Here is a 27,835-nt window from a genome sequence, read left to right as displayed (position 1 = left end):
GGTCAATTCAGCCAATTTTTGAACTTGACCTAGATTTTATTGCCTAACACATTTTCAATAGTTTGGTGAAGATCTGATGACAAATGCTTGAGTTACTGAGCGGAAACTAGAAAAAAACAATTTTATGATGATTCAAGGGCCGTAACTCAAGAGTGTCTGGATCGGATTGGCCGTTAATCAAACTTGACCAAGATGTTGTTGCCTTACACATTTTCATGAAGTTTGGTAAAGATCTGATGACAATTGCTCAAGTAATTGAGCGGAAACAAGAAAAAAAACTATTTACGATGATTCAAGGGCCGTAACTCAGGAGTGTCTGGGTCAATTTGGCCGATTAATCAAACTTGATCTAGATGTTATTGCCTTACACATTTTCATGAAGTTTGGTGAAGATCTGATGACAATTGCTTGATATATTGAACGGAAATAATTCCGGACGGACCGACAGACAGACGGACGGACTAACTAACGGATGGTGTGATTTTAATATGCCCCGAGAACCTTTGTTCTGGGGGCATAAAAACTGTGTTTAATGGCAGACATAAATAACTTACCATGTTGTCTTCAGCCTTATTCAAAAATTGGTGACAACTTAAGAAGTTCTTTGACAGAACTGATAAGGTGCAGCATTATAAAATTCTACATCAATGAGGGTAAGTCATCCTGTCAAAATACTGACACAATTCTAAAAGTTAAACAAGGGACAAAATTGTCACAAAACCAGGTTTTCATTGTGAAAAAAAAATCTGATAAAGGGAGAAAACTCAAACTGAACTTTTGAAATGAACAAACAAAATTAACCCCCTTTGTAAGTTTGTTTAAAAAAAAAAAATCTATTATTAGTCGTGGCGACCTTGACATTGGAGATATTGACGTGATTCTCTCGTGCGACACACCGTACCATGATGGTGAACAAATGTGCCAAATGATTTTAAAATCTCACAATGAATGACATAGTAATGGCCAGGACAAGCTCATTTATGGCCATTTTTGACCTTTGAACTCAAAGTGTGACCTTGACCTTGGAGATATCGACGTAATTATTTCGCGCGACACACCGTCCAATGATGGTGAACAAATGTGCCAAAGGATTTTAAAATCTGAAAATGAACGACATAGTTATGGCCCGGACAAGCTTGTTCCGCCAGCCCGCCAGCCAGCCCCCCAGCCAGCCAGCCCGCCCGCATTCGCCAATCTAATAACCAGTTTTTTCCTTCGGAAAACCTGGTTAAAAATAGGTTTAACTAGTTGATTTGCCTATTATTTTACTAGATTTGTAATACCTCACAAAATTATGACATTTTTAGTTGAACAACATTTATTTTAAGTGTATTTACTTTTGTCTCAAAAAAAAGAAAATGTCCAAAATCACCAGAACAGTTCCAGTAACCTATATTACCTTAATTTTTACTGGCCATTAGGGCGAGCATTCTGACAATTTTTCCTGAACCACATGCAGTGTCAATGGATTTGTCTGAGGGCTGATTGACCTTTGAGGTATTGGCAATAACTCAACAGTTCCTTAGCGATATGGCAAATTATTGAACTTGGGTCTATATATTACGACTTTCAAGATGTGATGTTGTGCTAATAACTTTATTTTGAAACAAACGCCTGATCACAGATTTAATTTTAAATTCATATCCCAGTAAAACAGAGTAGAACTTAATTGAGTCTAAACCGACAAAATTCGAACCTACACTCTGTTTTATATATATGAGCCTCGACCTGGGAAAACGGCACTTAATGCATGTGTCATCCAAGATTAGCCTCCGCAGTCCACATTGGCTGGGACAATCCTCTCCCTTTTATGGAATTTGTTGTTTTAAAGTCTATTCTTGACAAAAGATGTAGTCTAGGCAAAAACTGCAGACTGCACAGGCTACCTGGAACAACACTTAAAGCACATGCAAAAAGCCTCGTTTTCACAGAAGAAGGTTTAATTGATCACCATCGGACCCTCCCAAGGTCCCAATCCCTATTACCGTTTGTGTCTGTACAAAGACGCTTGCAGATATGGACCTCAGCTGCCAGACCCACCATGGAACACCGAATGTTGTTCACACTCATCAGCTACCGAAACAAAAACAATTGAACATGTTTCAAAATATCATATTACTTTTCATGAACCGCTTACACAAACTGTGTATTGTGTGTATAAGTGCAGCAGCATGTCATGTGCATGTGTGTTCACAAGTATTTGTGACTGTCTGTATGCATGCATATTTTGGTTATTTTTAACAATATATTAATTTTATAATATGGTAAACTATTATAAATCATTGCACTGTTTTATTTCTTATCAATTATCTTATTATGTAATGCTCCAAACAACTTTTAATAAGTGAGTGTGCCATATGTTTTATACTCACCATATTTTATGTATACAAATTAAGCATGTGTATATGTACAAACAGAATGATATCAGTCACAATTTTAGTTTTTTAAGTTGCATTTATAGCTGTTTTTAACTGCATGAAAGCTGCATTACGGCATCAAGTTAACTAATACTAATCACAGTACAGAATAATCACCCATTGAACAACTTTGGGTTGATGGGTATTACACCCACATTAATTTGATAGTTATTATCTCATTTGCAAGTTAAAACTCAAGCAAATTATAAAGCCACCAAGGGTATTCATTCCATGCACTCTTAGTTACTAAAAACTACATATCAAACCAACTATATTTTACTGGTTTCTTTAAATTGATATCGCTTTAAAAATTATTATACATTATTAGCTTCTTTGAATACAATTTGTGTGTATGTTACAATTTGCACATAACTGCTGACTTTCAATAACACATTTTAACATGTGAGTTCTTTTCAATAATGAAACACAACTAAAATTGATTCCACCAGATCTATATAAATGGCAAATATTGAAGTACAAACAGTGAAGACAATAAATGCACCATAATGGTTCATGCATCACTGGGTATTACCTTGACTGTCTCAAGGATGTCTTTAATGGTTCAACATGCATCACTGGGTATTACCTGGACTGTCTCCAGGATGTCTTTAATGGTTCAACATGCATCACTGGGTATTACCTTGACTGTCTCCAGGATGTCTTTAATGGTTCAACATGCATCACTGGGTATTACCTTGACTGTCTCCAGGATGTCTTTTATGGTTCAACATGCATCACTGGGTATTACCTTGACTGTCTCCAGGATGTCTTTAATGGTTCTACATGCATCACTGGGTATTACCTTGACTGTCTCCATGATGTCTTTAATGGTTCAACATGCATCACTGGGTATTACCTTGACTGTCTCCAGGATATCTTTAATGGTTCAACATGCATCACTGGGTATTACCTTGACTGTCTCCAGGATGTCTTTAATGGTTCAACACGCATCACTGGGTATTACCTTGACTGTCTCCAGGATGTCTCCAGGGTCACATGTGGTCAGACTGCCAAATATACACACCACCTCTCTACTGGCATGGCTAGGCATGTGCCTGAAATGTAACCCATCTTTGTGCATTCAATATATATATATACTATACAGTACAAAGATCTAAAATAAGGGTATCAGTACCATGATAAAGAGTCGGGTATCGTAGATATACCAACACACTTTTGGCCACCAAAGGTCAATTGTTTTTTTTAAGGATGGAGATTGGGCCCAGGCTACATGTAAAGGTCCATGTCTCAGCAGTGTGAGGGGCAATTAACATATAATTTTGCTATTAAAGTCTTTATCCAGCAGTTACAACATGGTAGAGGAATGCTGATATATCGCTTTAAAGTGATAAACACGATAGCATAAATTGTTTGTACCAGATACTTAAAATAAACACAAATTGTCATGTTCAAAAAATATTTAGAGTGATGATTCAAACAACTACACCAGGGACAGTTGTGACGCTTGGAATATACTTTAAACATTCTTAATACAGGACCAAATATATATATATATATATATATATATATATATATATATATATATATATATATATATATATATATATATATATATATACATGTTTATAAAATGACAATATTAAGATTTTGTCAAGTCAAAATGTATATTTAGGTGAGCTTAAATGCTATTTTGCTGGTTTGACAGATGTTCATGTAGTTACCTGAGAGTCTGCATGGCCAGTTCCAGAGAGTTCTGTAGAGAAGGCTCCCCCTGACAGGTCCGCTCCTTCAGCTTCTGTACCGCACTAATGTGACGCCTGGGGTTACCTGCAAGAACAAGGCTCATAAAGTACTTCAGTTGACTTCAGTTTTGATTAAGTCCTGCACCTATGTGATGCCTGGGATTACCTGTAAGAACAAGGATCATAATGTACCAGAAATTGACTTCAGTTTTGATTATGCCCTGCACCTATGTGATGCTTCAGATAACCTGCAAGAACAAGGCTCATAAAGTACCAGTAATTGACTTCAGTTTTGATTAAGTCCTGCACCTATGTGATGCCTGGGATTACCTGTAAGAACAAGGATCATAAAGTACCAGTAATTGACTTCAGTTTTGATTCAGTCCTGCACCAATGTGATGCTCAAGATGACCTGTAAGAACAAGGCTCATAAAGTACCAGTAATTGACTTCAGTTTTGATTCAGTCCTGCACCTATGTAATACTCAAGATTACCTGCCAGAACAAGGCTCATAAAGTACCAGTAATTGACTTCAGTTTTGATTCAGTCCTGCACCTATGTGATACTCAAGATTACCTGCAAGAACAAGGCTCATAAAGTACCAGTAATTGACTTCAGTTTTGATTCAGTCCTGCACCTATGTGATGCACAAGATTACCTGCAAGAACAAGACTCATAAAGTACCAGTAATTGACTTCAGTTTTGATTCAGTCCTACACCTATGTGATGCTCGAGATTACCTGCAAGAACAAGGCTCATAAAGTACCAGTAATTGACTTCAGTTTTGATTCAGTCCTTCACCTATGTGATGCTCGTGATTACCTGCAAGAACAAGGCTCATAAAGTACCAGTAATTGACTTCAGTTTTGATTCAGTCCTGCACCTATGTGATGCTCAAGATTACCTACAAGAACAATGCTCAAACAGTACCAGTAATTGACTTCAGTTTTGATTCAGTCCTGCACCAATGTGATGCTCAAGATGACCTGTAAGAACAAGGCTCATAAAGTACCAGTAATTGACTTCAGTTTTGATTCAGTCCTGCACCTATGTGATACTCGAGATTACCTGCCAGAACAAGGCTCATAAAGTAACAGTAATTGACTTCAGTTTTGATTCAGTCCTGCACCTATGTGATGCCAGGGATTACCTGCAAGAACAAGGCTCATAAAGTACCAATAATTGACTTCAGTTTTGATTAAGTCCTGCACCTATGTGATGCTCAAGATTACCTGCAAGAACAAGGCTCATAAAGTGCCAGTAATTGACTTCAGTTTTGATTCAGTCTTGCACCTATGTGATGCCAGGGATTACCTGCAAGAACAAGGCTCATTCAGTAAAAGTCATTAGAGGCCAATGAGGCTGCCTGCAAAAAAAAAATCTGTTCTTAAATGATACCAGCAACAGAAGTCTAAGGTATTACCACATTACTATGTATGCTGAAGCTATAAGGCATTACTGCATTGATAATTGCACTGAGGACTTCACTGGATAATCTTGTACTTTAAGCACATGCATGAAGCCAAGTTGTCCCCAGAGCACCTGTACCCACCTCCTAGCTCTGTGATCTTCTCTGCGCGCTTGTTCTTTGTGACAATGACACCCAGCTGGCTGATGGGATTCTGGTCAAAGTATTCCTCAATAAAGTGCTCCAACAGCTGAAAAACAAAATGGCTTACACTTTATGTGTTTGAATAATAAAGTTTTGTTTATACTGTGGCTCAAACACATATGTTATTTCGTGCTCAAGAGGTACAGATTTTTCCATTTGTTTCTTTATTTGGATTTGAGAGTTTTCAACAGTTTACAAGTCATATCTACACTGTCAATTGACCTACCTACATTTTTCCTGGGTTGGCTGGTTAAAAAATAGTGCTTAGTAAACATATTTTTTCCATGCATGGTCACTGCCCTTATTGAATCAAAGGAAGAAAATGGCCTTAGAAATAATTCAAACTAGAGCTTTGTCACAAAATACCCCCACATGCCACATTGACACAGAATATTTTGCATGTTGTCTTCACAAAAAAACAGAAGACACCATGCTCAATGTTTAAAACGCACTAAGTGACCCCGTGACCTAGTTTTTGATCCGACATGGCCCATGTTCGAACTTGACATACACATCATCTAAATACAACTTCTGAACAAGTTTGGTGAAACTCTGATGAAAACTACTTAAATTAGAGAGCGGACAACATGCTCAATGTTTAAAACGCACTAAGTGACCCCATGACCTAGTTTTTGACCCGGCATGACCCATATTCGAACTTGACCTAGACATCACCTAGATACAACATCTGGCCAAGTTTGGTGAAGATCTGATGAAAACAAATTGAGCGGACACTTAATACGAACCGACAGACAGACAGACAGACCGACCGACAGACAGACAAGCTCACTCCTATATACACCCCTAAACTTTATTTGTGGGGTGTAAAAAGTATGTGCCTAAGCTGGGAATTGAGCCCAACTAGTCCAACACGGGTAATTTTACAGACAGGTTTTTCTTGTAGTCTTGTCTGCAGACAAGTACAACATTTGTAAAAATAAAGCGTGAAAATCATAAACAATCACTATGATTAAAATAATTTAATACTACAATAATAAAAACATTTGATCCCTCTCATCTCTCAATGATTACTGGTAACCTGGGAATTTTGTCTTTAAGCTTTTCTAAAGGTTATGTTACCTTCAGGGAGCAAACAAGTCTAGTAGGTCGCAAGTCCTGATCATTCATGGAGGCAGACATGTCTATAATGATAAACATGTGCCTCATCTGCAAGAAAAGTAACCATATATTGACTATTGTTCACAAAACTAAGAAAATTACATACACCTTCGTTATGTTTAAATGATTTTCAACAGTAACTTATATGGCATTAAAATTCTTATCATATTCTAATTCACAATCACACTCTAATCTTTTAAATATCACAAAAACATTATAAAACTTTAATAGTATATAAGACATCTATACTTCTACAATGTCAAGTTTGCGTAACATGTATTTAAGTATTTCAAAAATGGTTATTAAAGTATTTCAAAAATGGTGTACCATTCCAAGTCGGACATTGGTAATTTTCTCCAAAAGTTTCCGTCTCTTTGCCTTGTGTGCCAGATCAATCTATACTGGCCTGCAAGCCACCCTCAGTATCTTCCTGCAGTATCTCCCTGACATCGCATTATGACAAACTGTTAATTATAATAGACCAGTTGACGAGTGACGTCATGCGCACCTGCAAACTTTAAACTCCGCCCACTGGTTGGCAAAAAGAGGTGGATTTCATATAAGCGCGTATAGAGAAGGTTGACTAAATTATCGTTTTCAGTGATAATCATGCACAATATCAAATATAATTTTGCTAATTATGTCTGAATAAAACCTAAGCATGAAAGGACATTCATTTTTGGAATGATTATATTGTTGTTAATATTTGTTTTTACTAACAACGAAATCGGCAGTGGAATATATCTATAATAGCTCTGTATATGGTGATCATGAAAATCTCTCTACTTTGCACTTCTTTGCGACCATTTTTAGTTAAAAACTCTCAGAACTTGAAATTATTTCAAAATATAATAAATTTAATGAACAAAAAACAATTCAGGATGAAAACAAACAACACAAAAATCGAGTTTATGTACACAACATAAATACTGATTCGAACCATTATATTTCTTAAAAAACTTACCTTGTTACACATTAAATAAATTCTCTTGATAAATGTACCGGTAATTGTTTTATTTAATTGTTCACACCAATTTTGACACTCTTTGTTGCAGCATTTTAACCCTGTGTTTAATTGCACCTTTGTTCATCACAAACCAGTTATCTGGTAATGATCCTACACTGTCCAGACAAATTAGGTCCCTGCAAGGTTTGTATAGGTCCCTGATTAATATATATAATTAATCAGTGCTCCAGCCAGCTTTTCAAAATAGAGGGGAGCTTCCCCAAAAAGGGCACATTTCACGCGTAATTTTGGACAATAGGGCATTTGGTTATAAATATACTTAAGTATATACCTTTGTTATACTACATGCTTATTAATTGTAAACACTAGTGCATTGGATGACTTCACCAATTGTATGCTGTTCCTCATTTTGTGTTATGAAATTACAATCAGTGCACGCATACTTTTGGAAAATAGGGCATTTGGCTATAAATATACTTAAGTATATACTTTGGTTATACTACATATATACTTATTAATTGTAAACACTAGTGAATTGGATGTGTGTGGGGGAGGGGGATTTTGATGTTTTTTGTATCACCTATCATCATTGAACTGCATGTTACTCTTTCAGGTTCCAGTTTCAGCATCAGTGGCCTTTTAGAAGAAAATGAAATGAAGAAGACATGAAATAAATTCAGGGGTTTCACTGGGTCGAAAAAACGTTGTGACTGTCACTACTTAAATTCGTTGCTTTAAATAACTTTGAGCCAATGTTTGTCCACAATAATAGTATTAATTAAAACAAAAATCTATATTGACAAAGTGATTGATCAATGTCACCATGAAGTAGCATCCAGTCTGGAGATTAAGATGAAACATGAAAATTGTTTGTGTTAATAATAGGATATATTTATTTCACAACACGTTATTTCAACTAATGTCAACAACGATGACAGTTTTGTTAGGTCGCGAAAATATATGACAATGTCAACATTACATTTTACTTGCAGAGTGATAAATCCTCCTTCCAAACAAGTTCTTTATTTGTTGAAATAACAACTGTCTGCCTCTATTCATGTTAAAATTCATCATTATTGAGGACAGACAGTGTTTACAAGTTCAGAAATAAAATCCAAACACAAATATGTTTTCCATGCCGTAATTTCGAACTCAAAGTTAACCGCATATTCGCATTAAAAAAAGATGATTAATTTTCAAATGTTAATAGGTATTTTGAATTAAAATCACTATTTTTGCAACAAAAAATTATAGCCAAAGAATTCAGAAGTTTAAAAAAATAAGTAGTGCTGAGTTTGATTTCATTCGAGTGTGATTGTGCCTAACCAAGCGTGACCTCAGAGATAATCTTTCACAGCATGTTACTATCGTCTGCAACAAAAGGCTAATTAGTGATCTGATAACAAACCATACCCTTGGGCTTGTTTGTGCACAATGTGTTGACTTAATACACCCCAGGCAGTCATGTTATCTGTGTATTCATGTCGATTTTTCTGGCGATATATACGGCCTGAAAGCAGGAATTTAGAGATCGAAAGGGCATTTGACAGAAAAATAGAGGGGCGCTTTTTAAGTGGGCAAATTTTAGAGGGGCGCAGCGCGCCTCTATTTATTGCTAGCTGGAGCACTGTTAATATATGTTTAATTATTTTTGAAATATCATTTATTTAAGTCTTACTATCAGAAAGAATAGGGCAAATTTATTGTTGTTTTGTGGGATTGTCATTATTGAGTCTTTCGACCACGTTTACTCTGATACTTATATCTATTTCCTGTTTTTATAAAGAGGAAATTACATTTATGAATATACATTTATTGGTACTATTTTTAAGAGTTGGAATGTTTATTTCGGATTTTTGTATCGATTTATTTACTAAAAAGCCCTTTATACATGTTTGACGTTTCTGTAACCAGTGTTTTTGCCAACCAGTCAGTGCGCATGCGTGGAAAATCCCAAATGTAAACAATAACATTCAACTGGTCTATATGCTCTAAAGTTCTTGTAACATGTACTGTAGTAAGGTTTGCTATTTTTATATTTGAAATTTTGCATTTTTTAAACGATTGACAGTTGCATGATGAATTGATGTTTGGTGGAAAATATTGTAATTTATACAAAATAAACATGCAATGCTTTTTTAAATGAATATCAAACTATTTTTAAATAATCAAATGCATCATGTCATTCATGTGCATATCGTTTAATTATAAAACACTGACCATGTTTTCTCATATTCCGTTTCCCATCGGTATCCCTTATCGTCGTCTTCAGCCATAACTGTTCAATTGTTCTCCTCTAATCAATGCACAATTATGAGTGGACAGTACCTTAAATTTGTCGTAATGAAACGCAAAAACTAAATATGTAGGTCTCTTTATGCATGAAATGCCGTACAATCTCCTATTTGAAGAGCGTGAACACAACTAAGTTGAGAAACTACTGAAAAGAAAATACGAGGTTATTTAACACTAATTGTTAATTATGTTGTTCGGAGTAACAACAATAAGTTAACAACATTTTATTCTTCAAGTAAGTATGTTGTTGGTCCTGAACACGTGATTTCTTTATGCTGTTTACCCGCCCCTTCCGCGGTAGGCCGAGAGATATACGTTTGACATTGTACGCCCTTGCGGAACACTTTTTGGTCCAGAGCCACATTATCTCGGAAATGCGTGTTCCGATGTCATTAAAACTTGGCATGAGTGCACATATGGGTGCGAGGATTATACGGGAAGCGGACAACGACAACGAGTGAGGCCTGGTATAAGGGAGATAACCCTGGGTTATGGTTAGGTTACGGTTAGGGGTCGGGTTAGGGTTAAGCCAAACCCGACCCCTTACCCTAACCCTATACCTTACCCTAACCCTTTAACCTCCCCATGCGCATTACAATACCAGGCCTCGCTCGTTGTCGTTGTCCGCTTCCCCAATCCCGCTCGTTGTCGTTGTCCGCTTCCCGGATTATACACTTCAAATTTCGTCGCCATCCAGTTGTGGTCCTTTTAGACCTGATAATACCTTTTAAGATTGTCCATGTCTTTAGCTGACTCTCCAATAACACAACCATGCAACTTACCACAGTTGTGCTCAATCATTTGGGCTGAGTCAAAAGTAAGACCAATAAAACTTGAGGCAAGGTCACACGATCAAGGTCACACAATGAAGACAAAGACCACACATTTGATCAATTATTCATAATAGTGTCATTACTTTACTATGCATTAAGGGATTCTATAATAACTTGTATGAACCAATGTTAGAGAATCCCCTGTTGAATAAAAGCCAAACTTGGTCACTTTAACGTATTCATTCAGAACTTTCTACAATCGATCTCCTTTATCTGACATTGTGTTATATTGTGTAAGACTCTGGTCTCTATGGTCAAGGCCAAGGTCACACTTAGGTCCAATGTTTGAATTGTTAATTAAATATGCGTTTTTTTTCTTAGGATTCTAACATACATCAAGGGATTAGCATCAATCAATAGACAGACTTTATTTGACGGGAGATATCAATTAAATGAATGTTACTTGTTAGTTATGGTTTAACAAATATATTTACTTTCAGTTGAAAATAACATATCAGTAGATATGCCGACTGCGTGTACTGTGATTTAATTCAAATTTGATTTAAAGTATAGTATACAAATATGCAAAAACACGGCAAGAATAACATTGCTCTACGTACCATGCCTTGACGAATGAAAAACACTTTACTCGGAGTACAAAGCACTTCGTTCTACAAATGAAAACTTAATAACTTTCGATATTTTTTCTCAAAACACTGTTTACCGTATGAATATAAAAATATGGTGACAATAATTAGCTAGCAAGCATTAAGTATTAACGAATGTTCACTAGTGTGATACAATCATATATATAATTTACATTGCATTTCAATGCATTTTAAATTGAACAATATAATATATAAATCATCACAGACATGAACGACAATTATACAATATTTAACTCGATCACTCAAATGTTGTTTTCATAAAAAAAAATTCAAGTCACATACGACAGCGTAATTGAAATAAAAGCAAGCATCCAAGTTAAACTTGTTGTTCAAAGTAATAAACACGACCGTATTTGTGCTTAACTTCCTTTAGTTCATACACTTTTCTGTTTTTATGCGACGCATCCACTTCCGTATTCAACGTGCATTCTGATCTGTATTCCTCGTGCCAATGAGACCTTGCCGGATATGACATTTCAAGCTCCAACGTGTCTAAAAGTCGGATCACATAATCACTTTCCGGTATATGCGGTGATGGAATTTCGTTTGTTGCTGCCTTATGTTTGCTTTCGATGAACACCGACACCAGTCGATATAGAAGAAGCGCGATTACGAGTGTATTCTTCAACGTAAAGAAGATGTTCGTGTAACTCAGTACGTCGTAGGAAATTATCAACAACAGCCTCAGTATAAGAAATGGAAAATCCTGCAGACCTATAGAGATCAATATAGGAAACACTTCGGTATGGGTGATGCAGCTCAAAGAACATTTTGAATTGTCTGATCTCGACTTTGTTCGCTTGAGCCGATACGCAGTGAGAACAAGAGCGAACTGCACGAGACTAAGTGTCCATATTCCTAGAATTGCGATGCACAATACTTTGTGTCGCCGAACCTACATGTGAAACATAAATACTTAAAATAGTAAATATGCAAAGTGTCAATACTTTAACCTACATGTAAAACATAAATACTTTAAACAGTAAATATGCAGTTTCAAACTTTTTATCAAATTATTTCAACAGAAACGACGAAACATATGAAAATAGTTTCGCACCGGTAATTATTAATTTATGCAAATCTAAATTATCTAGAGCTATTGTCGATTCTCACAAAGGTAGTTGTGGTCATGCATTCACACAGAAAAACCCAAAGGCTTTAAATATTCAATCTTCAAATAAATTAGACCATAAACACGCAAAAAAGTCACCAAAGAAACAAATACCGTAAACACGCAAAGCAATTAAGCAAACAAAAAAGACCATACGCATGCGAAGCAATTCAGCAAACAAAAAAAGACCATAACCACGCGAAACAAGTTATAAAACAACAAAGAAAGTAAGCACGCGAAGCAAATCATTAAACAAAAAGAAAATAAGCACGCGAAGAAAATAATCAAACAAAAATGACCATAAGCACGTGAAGTAAGTCATTAAACAAAAAATACCGTAAGCACGTGAAGCAAGTCATCAAACAAAAATACCGTAAGCACGCGAAGCAAGTCATCAATCAAAATACACCACAAGCACGCTAAACAAGTCATCAAACAAAACGACCGTAAACACGCAAAGCTAGTTAGAAAACATAAGAGACGGAAAACACGCGAAGCAAGTGACGTCACCTCTTTTTCTTTAAATGCCTCAAAGAACTCCACAATGTCGGCGGCGGTGCCTATGTACACGAGGAGCAGCTGTGAGAGCTGGTCGTGGGAGAGGCGGCCCCGGGGAAGCAACCAGCGACACAGGATGAGAACCAGTAGCAGCAGCTGCTCAAGGGTCCGGATCCACTGGTCCGCCGTCAGCTTGATAGGGATTCGAACCTCGAAACGAACCTGAACACGAGTAAACATAACCTTGTCAGCTACTGAACATATATGCATCGAGGTGTTTTGCGGTTGGACTCGTTTATATGTATTGCATGGTATGGTACTGCTATGTTTTATTTAATTTTTGGAATTCTTTGGTTAATATAAGATTTCATATTGTATTTAGAGGTTGGATTCTATTGCACGAATAATGCAAACATTTATGTTGCAATGTTTAATTGTACATACGTAACCGACGAAGTGTATAGTCAGATACGTGTTTGTTATATGCTATGGTCGGATACTTCTATTTTGTTTTGTATGGTCGGATACTTCTATGTTGTATTGTATGGTCGGATACCTCTATGTTGTACTGTATGGACGGATAAGTCTGTGTTGTATTGCGTGGTCGGATACCATGGTCGGAAACCTATTTGTTGTAATGTGGTCGGATACTTCTGTGTTGTATTGCGTGGAAGGATAAGTATGAGTTGCATTGCGTGGTCGGATACCTATATGCTTTATGTTATGGTCGGATACCTCTATGTAGTATTGTATGGTTGGATAAGTCTGTGTTGTATTGCGTGGTCGGATACCTCTAGGTTGTATTGTACTGTCGAAAACCTCTACAAGGTATTGTGTTGTCGGATACTTCTATGTTGTATTGTATGGTCGGATTCCTCTAGGTTGTATTGGATGATCGGATAAGTCTGTGTTTATTGCGTGGTCGGATATCTCTATGTTGTATTGTGTGGTCGGGTACATCTGTGTTGAATTGTATGGCCGGAAAGGTCTGTGTTGTAATGCGTGGTCGGATACCTCTAGGTTGTATTGTGTGGTCAGAACCTCTATATGGTATTGTATGGTCGGATAGCTCTATGTTGTACTGTATGGTCGGATAAGTATATGCTGTAATTATATGTACAACATAAGTATATGCTGTGGACGGATATCTCTATGTTGTATTGTGTGGTCGGATACCTCTAAATTGTATTATATGGTCGGATACCTCTATATTGTATTGTATGGTCGGATACCTCTATGTTGCATTGTGTGGTCGAATAAGTGTATGTTGTATTGTGTTGTCCGATATGTCTATGTTGTATTGGGTGATCAGATACGTATATTTTTTATTGTTTGATCGAATACGTCTATGTTGTAATTTGTGATCGGATACGTCTATGTTGTGTTGCATGGTCGGTTAAGTCAATCTTGTATCGTTTGTTCGGATACGTCTAAGTTGTATAGTGTGATCGAATATGCCTAAGCTGTATTATTTGGACGGATACGTCTTAGTTATATTGTGTGACCGGATAGGTCTACCTTTATATTGTCTTGTTTACTTTGATACGTTTAAACTTTTAATTGTAGTGTGTGGTCGGATACGTCTGTGTTGCATTGTGTTGTCGGAAACGTCTGTGTTGTATTGTATGGTATGATAATTCTAATTTGTATTTTGTGGTCGGATACCTCTGTATTGTAGTGTGTGGTCGAATACTTCTATGCTGTATTGTATGGCCTGATACGTCTTAATTGTATTGTGTTGTCGGATATTTCTATGCTGAATTGTGTGTTCGGATACTTCTATATTGTATTGTTTTGTCTGATACCTTGTGTTGTATTGTATGATTGGAGTTTTCTATGTTGTGTTGTGTGGCCGGATACTGTTATGTTTTTTGAATGGTCGGATACGTTTTTATTGTATTGTGTACGGATATGTCTATGTTGTATAGTGTGGTCGGATACGCCCTTACTGTATTGTGTTCTGATATATCTATGCTGTATTGTGTGGTCGGATACGCTCTTACTGTATTGTGTTCGGATATATCTATGCTGTATTGAGTGGTCGGATTCTTTTATATTGAATTATCGGATACGTCTTTGTTAAAGTTTATGGTCGGATCCTTTTATTTTGTGTTATCGGACGCGTCTTTGTTGTACTGTATGGTCTGATACTTATTTGTTGTATTTTGTGGTCGGATATTTATATGATGTATGATGCGCTCGGATACGTCACTGTTGCGTGGTCGGTAACTTGTACGCTGTATTGGTGGTTGGATTTTAGTACGCTGTGATCGCATACACTTAATGGTGCAGTGCGTGATTGGATACTTCTATGTTGCATTGTGTGGTCGGATACTTTTATGTTGTATTGTGTGATCGGATACTTCTATGTAGTGTTGCGTGCTCGGTCACTTAAATGTAGTGACTCAGAGACGTTATGGTGTAGTTCTTTATTGGATACTGCTGTTATTCTATCTTAATTAAATATCATAATGTGTATAATTTTACTCATTTTTTCAAATGTAGATTGTTATAATTTATTATCAAATGCACAAACGTGTTAAAGAATGGGTTTAGTGTTGTGCTTTTTTTAGAATAGTTAATTATTGAAAGACCACTTATTTCTCTGTAATATTCTTAAATAAAGCCCGCCAAATCGGACTAACATAATTAAGGAAATGTTCAAAGTGATAAATAACGTTGCATATGCATATACATATGCGATTAGTTCTTTTGAACCTGACATCAGTAAGAAAAAGCCGTCATGCTTCCATGTTCACATACTGATCAATTAACAAGAAAGCCAGTTTTCGATTAAAGGTCTGCATATATGTCTGGATTTCCACCTATGTAATTTAGATTCCCCATTTATTACAGACGAACAAGTAACAACACTCCTTTCATTATCTGCAGTGATAGGAAATTCCAATGCATAAATACAGCATTAAATGCTAGCAATTTAGTTCAAGTGTTCGCATATGTATTATTTTGAGAAAACATATAATCGTATGAAATTGCATCGACCGAAAACCATTATAGACCAAACAAGTAAACAATTACTTTTGATTTACATAAACCGGTTATTTGTATTGAAATGAAATTGTCTTGTCTAGAAATGTAATGTTCGTAAAACAGTTATATAAAAAACGCAAATACTGTACACTGACTGGTTGTGAGAGAAGACAAGAATCAAAACCCGGGGAATAAAAGCTGATTTTCTATCAGGTGAAATTGGATATCTAAAATTCAACTCCTTTGTTAAAAGTAATACCCCTTACTTTCTGAGGCGCATACACAATAATATGAGAAGTGTGTGAGTAAATTGATCGATGCGAAATACTAAAAAACGTTTGCGTATTTCGTTAAAAATATGTTTGTGTGTTAATGAGACATTGGATACACGGAAGTCTATTTATTGTGAGCATATTTGTACCCTTAAGTTTATAAAGTAACTTACCCCGAGCAGTTTCCCGAGATAGGCCCTCAGGTCGACAGGAACTTCGTCCGGTTCTTCGGAAATCGTCTGATTGAGAACTCGGGAAATCCTCGCTGCGCGCGCATAATGACGTGCACGCCTGTCGAACTCGTGTAGCTCGAGGAACCAGATGGCCGGAACGACCGTAAGCAAGTATATCAGCACGATGGGGCTTAGCCTTAAATATTAAAAAGGTTTGTACGCCCTACTTCCGATATATATATATATATATATATATATATATATATATATATATATATATATATATATATATATATATATATATATATTTGCCCACTGGTGTTTATTCTAAAATACAAGAAATAGTGTGCGCTACTCAGTCATAACGACTTAAACATTATCAACTAGAGATTAATTGTTAGTTGGTTTGAGCTCATGCACTCCATAGTGATATTTGTATACTCCCTTTACGAAGTCAATGGGTTACACTGTGATCAACATGGACGTCTGTCCGTCCGTCCGTCCGCCTCTTTGTCTGTCTGTTTGTCGTTTTGTCCATAGACGTATCCCTGTCTGTTTGCCGTTTTGTCCATAGACCTATCACTGTCTGTTTGTCGTTTTGTCCATAGACGTATCACTGTCTGTTTGTCGTTTTGTCCATAGATGTATCACCGTCTTCCAGTTTAAATATTAACTCAATTAATGCCTAGTGGACTCGCCCAACCTTCTAAATCGGATCAATTTATTTCCAAAATAAGGGATGTCTAGTATATTTCTATATTTAGAATATTTCTTACAGAAATTCCCTTAAGCAAACAGCGCAGATCCTGATCATGCGGCGTCTCATCAGGGTCTTCGCTGTTTGCCAAGGCCTTTTTTCTAGACGCTAGGCATAAATGGGTTAAATATTCAACATACAACAGTCAAATCATAGATTTTACCGTATGATATGAAGTCTGTGCATGCAAATGTTTTATCAACCTACGTTAAAAAGTACAACATGTATTCCGCGTATCAACTTAGAATGTATTTGACTTACTGATTTTCAATATTAGCAAAATAATTCTGCTATTATCACAGGGTTCACATGTTTTATAATATTTTGGTATTTGGCCACAGCCTGTGGATCACATGATTAAGCAAATTTATTTAACAAAATCACTTTTAAAAATCGGGAACAGCAAATAACTATTGTGTATGTACCATTGATATAACATTGTATTATCGTCTTCTACAAAGTTTTAACATAACATAATGTCACTGACGTTAAAACAGAACACGCCGTGGGACAAATGTTTCATATCCAATCGCTGCATATTAAAACATGCTGTGTTGGGTGCATATACGTCTGACATGCACTTGTTTAACTCGATGTATGCGTTACGACATGTGATGCATTGGTTTAGTCGCCCAAATGAGCGCTAAAGTTATTGAGATCAAGACAATCCTTTGCGTGTCTTTATACTCTTTCGACAACACTAAACTCACATTTTCCACCCCTTTCCATTGCGTTTCACCACCGTAACAAGTAACTCGATCGCCATAAGCGCAATGGGCGTTGCCAGATACCAGTAGCGCGCGTCACTTGTGACATCACGGAGGCGCCAAATAGCAACAACGCCATGGGAAGCGAACAGCACACGGACAGAAAACGCACGTGCAACGGAAACCAGTCCCATCTGACGACACGATCGTTTCAAAACATCGCAACAGAAATAATTATCACCGGTGTATTGATATATTCAAGGTGCATGGCTCTATTCATACATAAAAGGAATGGCCAGCGCAATCGCGTTCTTTTAACAATAAGTTTGATACAGTGGCAATTATTTTTCAAATGGTTTTTCAAATGCTCCTTTAATCACAAAAACTTCAAACTTAATATTCATGTTTAATTAACTGTGGCTATTATTGGTTTCAAAATGAGCCAGCTTTAAAGTTTTTGACACAGTAAGCTATATTCCAACTGCGATGTAGAACATGAATCCTTTTCAGCACTTCTTTTTGCTTCTGTAACAACACAATACATCGGCATCTGGTTTAAATAGAATGGAGTCTGCAAACCGTGATTTGATTCATTAAATGCTTTATTTCATCAATAAAGTTTCCATACATTCCGAGCGCAGTTATAATTGCTTCATAATAGAGAGCGTGATTAGCACGGCAAGCGTACGTGGGTTTTACGACTGATTGATACTTAATACTTCCAAAACTTATAGAACTCTTGTGCTGCTGGGAAATGGTATGGGGCTTTTCATAAGTATCTCGAGATTATAGCCCGAGGTTTTTGTGCTCAATCATGCGGTAATGCCAGTTACGCAGCTTGCGCCCACATTTAGCGCGAGCCAATGTTGTAATTAGTTTATTTTAACTACATTAGTGCTTAATTTTTAATGCTCTCAAGTCCGTTTCCTGGTTAGAGCACTCGTTATTAAAGGGGCATTTTCACGTTTTGGTAAATTGGCAAAAAGTTGTTTCAGATTCGCAAATTTGCGTTTTAGTTATGATATTTGAGGAAACAGTATTACTGAACATTTACCAAGCTCTAAAATAGCCATTATATGCATCTTTTGACGATTTATAAACCCGAAAATTATAAAGCGTTGCAAAGCGAATTGAATAAATAATTTGGAGAGTTCTGTTGATGCCGTTATGTTTCGTGAAAGTACGAGGATTGCTTATATAAAATTCATCTGGCATTGTATCCGAAGGATGGCTGAGTGGTCTAAGTGGTAGACTTTTTACTCCAGGACTCCAGGGGTCAGTGGTTCGAGCCCTGCTGAAGGTAACCTTTTTTTTTTTTTATATTTTATTCTTGATTTTTTACTGGAGATTTTTACATCCAATGATTACAATTATCAGTATAAAGCATTTAATGACAAACTTCAATTTCAAAACATGCCAAAATCTTTGAAAAGGCCTCTTTAAACTGAATTTTCTTCGAGTAACTGGACTCTTAATAAAGACTTTGAAATACATAAAGCGAAAATCCGTAATTCCTTTCCAGGCCACTCATCTGCAACTTCTTGCTGGAACTCGACAAAACATTGATATATGTCGTGTTCTGAGAAAACTGGGCATAATGCGTGTGCGTTAAGTGTCGTCCCAGATTATCCTGTGCAGTCCGCATCCATGCACTTTGAATAATAAAACTCGTATATTATTACTTCAAAGGTCCGATTGGCTGAAAAAGTGAATGCAGGCTATATATCATAGCAATATTGGTAACAATGCTGAATCTGTATCTTTTCAGACATTCGTTGAGATCTCTCTTTTCACAAAAAAGAGTTTTGGCATTGTTCAACATTCCATGAAATAATTTTGGCACTGTTTAATTTATGTGTGTGTGTGTGTATCAGAGTTTATTTTCAGGTCCTACCGGCCTCTTCACGAAGTCTTTATGGTCCGACCTGCCCCTGTGACCCTTCAGGGGAATAATATAAATTTTGAGCCAAAGTAGGTCAAATTTACCCCAGCTTCCCGGATATTCGCCAAAGATATAATTTAGATCCAAATATACCAGTGCACGGTGGCCAATGAGACCTTAATGTACACTGGTAGTTGACAATTCAAAGACAAATTCTTTTCTGTACGCAGCTCCCCAAAGGAGTGCAAGCAAGCAGCTCTGCCTTTATGGCCCCTCTCGCTGTCACCGGCCATCGTCTTCATCCCCGAGGCAGTTTCCCTAGTGCGTTGAGCGTACTGAGTACCGCTGTCCCGGGGTCCCTCAATAAGGCCACCCCCTCGAACTTCCAGGCATGCTTCAATACCTCCCCAGGAAAGAAGCCTGTTCTGGTCCGCCCCGTATTTCCTCCACACTGGTGGTCTCGCTGTCCCACTATTCCCGTAAAATGGGCACTGTTTAATTTTCCACACAGTATTTATAAATATCTCACCTCCTACAAAAATAACCTAATCCAATTGGCTTAGAGCAGTCACGTGCCCATGGTGTATTTTCCATAAGCCCCGAGTAATTTCCATACACCCTGAGTAATCAAGTAGTCGGTTGAGATATACACAGTTAGTTACTGATGGTGTGTGGGATATACACCCTCAGCACTTTCAAACCATACTCGAGCTTCACTCTAATGTGGTATGAAATTAATGAGGGTGTATATCCCATACACCGTCAGTTACTAACAGTGTAACTAATAATCCCTACTGACAATAATGACAAGTGGAAAAAGCTAAAACAGCCTTTGAAGGAAAAAAGCCTTATCAGGCTATATTTATTTTATTGAATTGCTTAAACATTTATCCCACCAAAGATGTATACCCGCCAACAAAGAAAACTCCTAAAAATTCATCACTAACAATATGAAAGCCGGCAAAATGCGAACAAACACGCCAGAATAATAGGAAACAAGGGACACAATTGTCACAAAACCAGGTTTTCAGTTGAAAAGTCTGATAAAGGGAGACAATTCAAGTGTGTATTGTTAACCCCCTTGTGTAAAATTGACATTGATTTCAATTAGAAAAAAAAGTCTGATAAAGAGAGACAACTCAAAATCAAAATGTGCATTGTTACTGATTGTTCATAGTTACATAGCTGTTTCAAAATCAATCGATTCAATCTATTTTTAGTTGTGTCGACCTTGACCTTGCAGATATTGACTTAATTTTTTCGCGCGACACACCGTCCAATAATGGTGAACAAATGTGTCAAATGATTTAAAAATGTCACAATGAATGACATAGAAATGGCCCAGACAAGCTCATTTATGGCCATTTTTGACCTTCAAACTCAAATTGTGACCTTGATCTTGGTGATTCTTTCGCGTGACGCACCGTCTAATGATGGTGAACAAATGTGCCAAATGATTTTAAAATCTGAAAATGAACGACAAAGTTATGGCCCGGATAAGCTCATTTATGGCCATTTTTGACCTTCAAACTCAAGTTGTGATCTTGACTTTGGAGATATCGACGTATTTTTTTCGCGCGACACACCGTCTAATGATGGTGAACAAATTTGCCAAATGATTTTAAAATCAGACAATGAACGTCAAAGTTATGGCCCGGACAAGCTCATTTATGGCCATTTTTTACCTTCAAACTAAAATTGTGACCTTGACCTTGGAGATTTCGACGTAATTCTTTCGCGCGACACACCGTCTAATGATGGTGAACAAATGTGTCAAATGATTTTAAAATCTGACAATGAATGACAAAGTTATTGCCTGGAAAAGCTTTTATTATATACCTGTTTAATGCTTTTAACAAAATACGGATTGTATCAATCGTTGAAATAAAAAATCACGTATTACGCTACTCGCTGTTTCCAATTCCGTATTACCATACTAACCGGACTACTTCGACCCATTTAATGACGTCACATTACACGCACCGAAAATAGAAAAATTTTATATTACGAAATATATTACGTAGTACATCGTGTGACGTCATTTCTGTGACAAAACACAATAATTTTATCTAAACTCTGTAAGGACATGTCGGACGTGGTGTTTTTTAACAGTAAACTATGTGTTAAAAACGTATTTTGGAGTGTGTGTTTATCATGAATAAATGTATATTTCGATAGGAATACAATAAAATGTGTGGTTTAAACTAAGTTTCGATAAAGACATGGAAGATAGAAGTGGAAGTGGATATCGTTTAAACATTTTTGTTATAAACATCGGATTAAAGTTGTCAACTTAATTGTTATAAAAATTGGATTAACGATGGCAATAAGGTTAGCGTGTCGGAAACCTGTGTTTTGCCGGTTCGAATGTTTACACGTTAATTTATCATGGTGAAGGGTATTAAACTGTATTCATACGCGTCTTAAATAAACTATGGCGTACCGTTTTAGTCATTGTTTTGTTAAAGTAAAAAATACATTTTTTAACTGTTTTCGTTAGTTGTTGTATATAATAAAAGGAATATTACGCTAGTCAATTGTTCCAAGAGTTTGTATCACTCTCGTGGCTTGTGCTATTTCGCATCACACTCGAGGCTCCGCCTCTCGTGTGATACGTCATCACACAAGCCACTCGAGTGATACAATCTCTTGGAACAATTGACTAGCGTAATATTCCGTATGTATCGCCCGCTAGCCCGCCGACATCGCCAATCTAATAACCAGTTTTTTTCCTTTGGAAAACATGGTTAATAAAATACTATTAAGTGCTAAGATGCACTCAAATCTTTTAACAATTTTAAATATAATATATCTGTCAATTGCGTTCCTTTGCAAAACAAGGCTATTATTTTTCAGATTCAGCATCGTTATGAGCTTATACACTTAATAATTGTGAATAAAAAACAGCCTTTTACTAATTTTATTATCAAATTCAACAACACACATTGGGTATCAAATCAAACTTTCAAAGTAAAGTTTGTACTGGCACATTTAATGAACCACATTACAGATAACCTTGACCTCTTCAATCAACACAAGCACATGATTATCAATATCTGTCCAAGTAGTGATTTTGGCATGCAATTTTTTCTTCAATTTGACTTCACTTCATAACTGAGGACTTGATGCACACCTGTTTTGGTTGGCACAGTAAAGCACTGTTGCTCACCTATACCAGCTAGGATTCTAAGCTGGCTTGCAGGATGCTTTAAAAGAATAGCTTCACAGTATAAAGTGTAAAATGTATCGATTTTTTTACTAATAACAATTTAAAATAGAAATGGCGCAGCAGAGGCCGACGCGTATCCCCACGCTGCATGTTTGACCCAGGGGGCCCCGCAGGGTTGGTAATGGGGCGATGCATAGTTGAGATTGACCGTATTGTCATAAGAGATGTTCAGTATCAATTGGAAATAAATTGGTGTAGAAATGAAAAAGTTAATGTAAAATAACATAAAACAAGAGATGTGTTTGTCAGAAACACAATGCTCCCTACTGCGCCGCTTTGATTTATTTAAAAAAAAAAAAATCATTTGGCAGGTTCATTAATTACCTCCCTTTAAAGCTTATTACTTCCCTTGTATTAGTTTTTTTTACCTTTGACCTTGAAGGATGACCTTGACCTTTCACCACTCAAAATGTGCAGCTCCATGAGATACACATGCATGTCAAATATCAAGTTGCTATCTTCAATATTGCAAAAGTTATGGCCAATGTTTAAGTACATAACATAAAAAAATGAGTGAAAATCTTTGACCCGGCCACCCCAACCCCCAAAACTTTTGACCCAGCGGTCAGATCAAAATTCCAAATAGTGCAGGGTGGCACATATGCTCATAGCTACCATGTGTGTTAGTTTCAAGGTTCTAGTGCTTATAGTGTAGAAGATAGTGGCCAGGACGGATGGACAGACGGCGGAGATAACAACAATATCCCCACGCTTTTCAAAAAGTGTGGGGATAAAAAGGGTTCATATATGTTGTTTGTTTTAATAAAATATAACCATTTTGGAATGACTTCAAATATCTTATTGATAATCTGTTCCTGAATTCAGATTTTCAGGACATTTCAAAATTGAATGATGTGATTAAATTTCACTTAAGACAATATGCAAAAAAACTTTCCTTATAACCACCTACGAACGGCCGGCCTCATTGAAATATAACCCAACCCAAATCTGGTATTGTTAATTAAATCCAATCCCTTTTTATGTTGGCATTATTGCTTTATTGTTTTTGACGATGAGCCTTATATGCATTACTTTCTAATACACTTTCTGTTTTGTTCCTAACCAATCCCAAACAACCGGTGATGCATGTCTATTCTCACGCCATGGTTCTATGCTACTCCCACTCGGTGGTTCCCGGTGGTTTAGAGGAGAGGTCATACATTACACGGGATAGGCCGGGTACCGACTCTATGGCAGCCACCATGTCCTCCAACACCTGTGGCAACACACAAACTGTGATCTTATATAGGTTGACAGGCCAGCAGCATAATCACATATTTTTTTAAGATAAGATTTTGAGCAAAAAAGGTACAATAGTCACATAAATCAGGCCTTTTTGAGCAAAAATTAGGAAGCCCTACACTGTCAATTTTGGGAAAAACAAGTGCTTAAAATAATGAATAAGGATAAAATATTTAAAAAAAATGAGAAAAAGCACCCTTTTAATTAATATATAGGTAAGGTGTTAAAAAAAATCCAACACCGCTTTAAAGCTATATATTTGACCTTTGACCTTGAAGGATTACCTTGACCTTACACCACTCAAAATGTGCTACTCCATGAAATACACATGCATGCAGAGTATGAAGTTGCTATCTTCAATATTGCAAAAGTTATGGCAAAATGTTAAAATTAGAGCAAACAAACACACAAACCAACCAACCAACAGACAGGGCAAAAACAATATGTCCCCAACAATAGTGGTGGGGGACATAAAAAGGCTTGTAATTTTAAACATACCGTATTATAAATGACTTTTATTATCTTACAAGCATCAGAGCTTTGAGATCACATTCAATATTTCGATGTACCAACTGAACTACCAAAATAAAAAGCTGTCAAATAAAAAAGTTTACTACAAAGATATGGCAGTCCAAGAAAAAAGGATCCTTGATAAAATAATACATGAACTTCAAAGTTTTAACAAACAATAAAACAAAAATCTTACAGCTAATGGCAAATGCTTTTCTGGCTGTGCAGGTACCCCGGTCATAAAATCGTGAGTCATAAATGTCCGTATTACGACAGATCTCTGACACGAGGGTTGATGCTGCGTTGGATCGCGGTCAAAATGCAGCGGCACTAACACTATGGGCATCTGGCTCAGTTTATGTACACAGTCCGCCTTCAATAATACTTCTGTGGCGAGATAGTCTGCCTGTCTCAATGTGCTCAGGACGCCTTCTGTAAGATATGTTGGCGTTATGTCCTCTATCGGGAATTTCACTGGCTCACCAAATATGTACACTACTCTGAAACATATTTTAAGTCATTGCTTACAATGGCTACATATTAAGCAGTAATTGAGAGTTCTGAGTTAGAAAACAATCTTTTTAACAAGTCAGAGAACAATAAAGGTTGCTTAAAAAACAAGAAACCGTGGGAGACAGGTGATGCTTCCCAAAGTTTTGTTTTGTAACAATATTGCACTATATATTCAGATAAAAGGAAACGTCTTGAGGGGCATAACTTTGGACAAAATAATAAGATGGATGGTTTAGCAACTTAAAAATTTCAAAGGGCCATAACTCTCTAAATAAATCATCTAACCAGAACCCACAAATAACATGCGCATCTCCTCAAGGTAGTGAAGCTTCCCATAAAGCTTCATTGAATTCCAGTCAGTAGTTGGGGGGACAAGAATTGCACTATATGTACAGTTTATAGAAAATTTCAAACGGCCATAACTCTGTGAAAAATCATACGACCATAACCGGCTGATAATATGCACCTCTCCTGTTGGTAGTGAAGCTTCCCATAAAGTTTCATTGAATTCCGGTCATTAAGTGCTGAGAAATAGCCGGGACAAAAATTGTGCACGGACGGACGGGCACACGGACAGACAAAGCTGCGACTATATGCTCCCCCAAAAAATTTAGGGGGAGCATAAAAATCAGCTAACAGTTTTTTTATAAAGATCTCAACAATTTTGGAAAAAACAACAACATCAGTCTGCAAAGACTTATTAGGGAAGACAATTTCTGCTTTAATTGTTGTTTTTTGTAGTCGCTTATGAACAAAAATCTAGACGATTTACGCCTGTGCATAAGGCCCCGTTTTCCCCGTATTCATATAGTTTATTTAATTTGTGATCTGGATAGGATTTTTAATGGATCAGCTTGGTTTGTATCCCAAGATTTGTGGGTTTATCCCAAAATTTAACCCATTCTGGAGTAATTTGGTTTTGTTAACAGCCAACCTGTTGATGTTGTGGCAAATCCTGGGTATGAGTTTTGCCAGCGTCATCACGTCGTCCCAGTTGAGATTCTGAGGTCTCCGCCTGAAGGACAGGCCTGCCACATAGCTGTACGTCCGGCAGTCACCCTGGGCAGAACAAACACACAGGTATAGACATCAGCACCTTGGGAAACTTTAACCCTTTTGTGAAAAATTAGCGTAAAGCATGTTAGTAAAGTTTCATCCCAGATTAGCCTGTGAAGCCATCACAGGCTAATCAGACTTGATTATTTCTGCCTAAACTGCATTTATGCTACAAAAAACTTCCTTTAAACGAAACATAGTGTTGTCCCTGATAAGACTGTGCAGATTGCGCAGGCTAATCTAGGATAACACATAATGCATGTGCATTAAGCCCAGTTTTCCCAGAATGAGGTTCATTTACAAGTACAGTTTACAGATAACATGTCCACTCAGGGATAGAAACAATCAGTTTCATGTTTACAGATAACATGTCCACTCAGGCATATAAACAATCAGTTTCATGTTTACAGATAACATGTCCACACAGGGACATAAACAATCAGTTTCATGTTTACAGATAACATGTCCACTCAGAGATATAAACAATCAGTTTCATGTTTACAGATAACATGTCCACACAGGGATATAAACAATGAGTTTCATGTTTACAGATAACATGTCCACACAGGGATATAAACAATCAGTTTCATGTTTACAGATAACATGTCCACACAGGGATATAAACAATCAGTTTCATGTTTACAGATAACATGTCCATTCAGGGATATAAACAATCAGTTTCATGTTTACAGATAACATGTCCACTCAGAGATATAAACAATCAGTTTCATGTTTACAGATAACATGTCCACACAGGGATATAAACAATGAGTTTCATGTTTACAGATAACATGTCCACACAGGGATATAAACAATCAGTTTCATGTTTACAGATAACATGTCCACACAGGGATATAAACAATCAGTTTCATGTTTACAGATAACATGTCCACACAGGGATATAAACAATCAGTTTCATGTTTACAGATAACATGTCCACACAGGGATATAAACAATGAGTTTCATGTTTACAGATAACATGTCCACACAGGGATATAAACAATCAGTTTCATGTTTACAGATAACATGTCCACACAGGGATATAAACAATCAGTTTCATGTTTACAGATAACATGTCCACACAGGGATATAAACAATCAGTTTCATGTTTACAGATAACATGTCCACACAGGGATATAAACAATCAGTTTCATGTGAGCCCTTTAACTTTGGTCACAAGGTAGTCAATATCAAAATGAAGGAGTCTGGCTGGACAACTAGCTTCTTATGAAAACCGTGGTGTATGCCCTGTAATTCATCAGTGAATATCTCATTCCTATGCCAGACATTGGCCACTGCAAATTAAATGAGCCGCGCTCCAGAAAAACAGGGCTGAATGC

General features: G+C 36.8%; 3 protein-coding genes across 6 annotated transcripts in view; all 3 read right to left on the bottom strand.

Moving 5' to 3' along the window:
* The window catches only part of LOC127882075 (general transcription factor IIH subunit 2-like), a 29,244-nt gene extending 17,462 nt beyond the window's left edge, over positions 1 to 11,782 (bottom strand). Inside the window, 9 exon segments of the mRNA XM_052430501.1 lie at positions 1,986 to 2,073; positions 3,382 to 3,472; positions 4,100 to 4,205; positions 5,673 to 5,778; positions 6,813 to 6,899; positions 7,179 to 7,244; positions 7,246 to 7,294; positions 10,039 to 10,258; positions 11,507 to 11,782. Coding sequence (XP_052286461.1) covers positions 1,986 to 2,073; positions 3,382 to 3,472; positions 4,100 to 4,205; positions 5,673 to 5,778; positions 6,813 to 6,899; positions 7,179 to 7,244; positions 7,246 to 7,294; positions 10,039 to 10,094 — 649 coding nt within the window. The 5' untranslated portion in view covers positions 10,095 to 10,258; positions 11,507 to 11,782.
* Positions 10,822 to 18,257, bottom strand: LOC127831535 (transmembrane protein 26-like). Its single transcript, XM_052356518.1, has 4 exons — positions 18,067 to 18,257; positions 16,600 to 16,795; positions 13,176 to 13,385; positions 10,822 to 10,866 (listed from the first exon to the last, which is right to left on the bottom strand). The coding sequence occupies exons 1-4, from the start codon at positions 18,255 to 18,257 to the stop codon at positions 10,822 to 10,824; spliced, it is 642 nt and encodes a 213-aa protein (XP_052212478.1).
* Positions 18,258 to 20,776: 2,519 nt separating this feature from the next.
* Positions 20,777 to 27,835, bottom strand: part of LOC127881833 (GMP synthase [glutamine-hydrolyzing]-like) — a 29,314-nt gene continuing 22,255 nt past the window's right edge. For all 4 annotated transcript variants that reach the window (XM_052429971.1, XM_052429973.1, XM_052429970.1 and 1 more), the window contains 3 exons: positions 26,374 to 26,498; positions 25,123 to 25,426; positions 20,777 to 24,390 (listed from right to left, as the gene is read on the bottom strand). In XM_052429971.1, the coding sequence (XP_052285931.1) occupies positions 24,289 to 24,390; positions 25,123 to 25,426; positions 26,374 to 26,498 (531 nt within the window). In that variant the 3' untranslated portion in view covers positions 20,777 to 24,288. The remainder of the gene's footprint in view (positions 24,391 to 25,122; positions 25,427 to 26,373; positions 26,499 to 27,835) is intronic.

The sequence above is a fragment of the Dreissena polymorpha genome, chromosome 5 (genome assembly GCF_020536995.1).
Source record: "Dreissena polymorpha isolate Duluth1 chromosome 5, UMN_Dpol_1.0, whole genome shotgun sequence".
Classification (NCBI taxonomy): Eukaryota; Metazoa; Mollusca; class Bivalvia; order Myida; family Dreissenidae; genus Dreissena; species Dreissena polymorpha.
The sequence above is the reverse complement of the archived record's forward strand: the minus strand, read 5'-3'. Positions and strand labels throughout refer to the sequence as shown.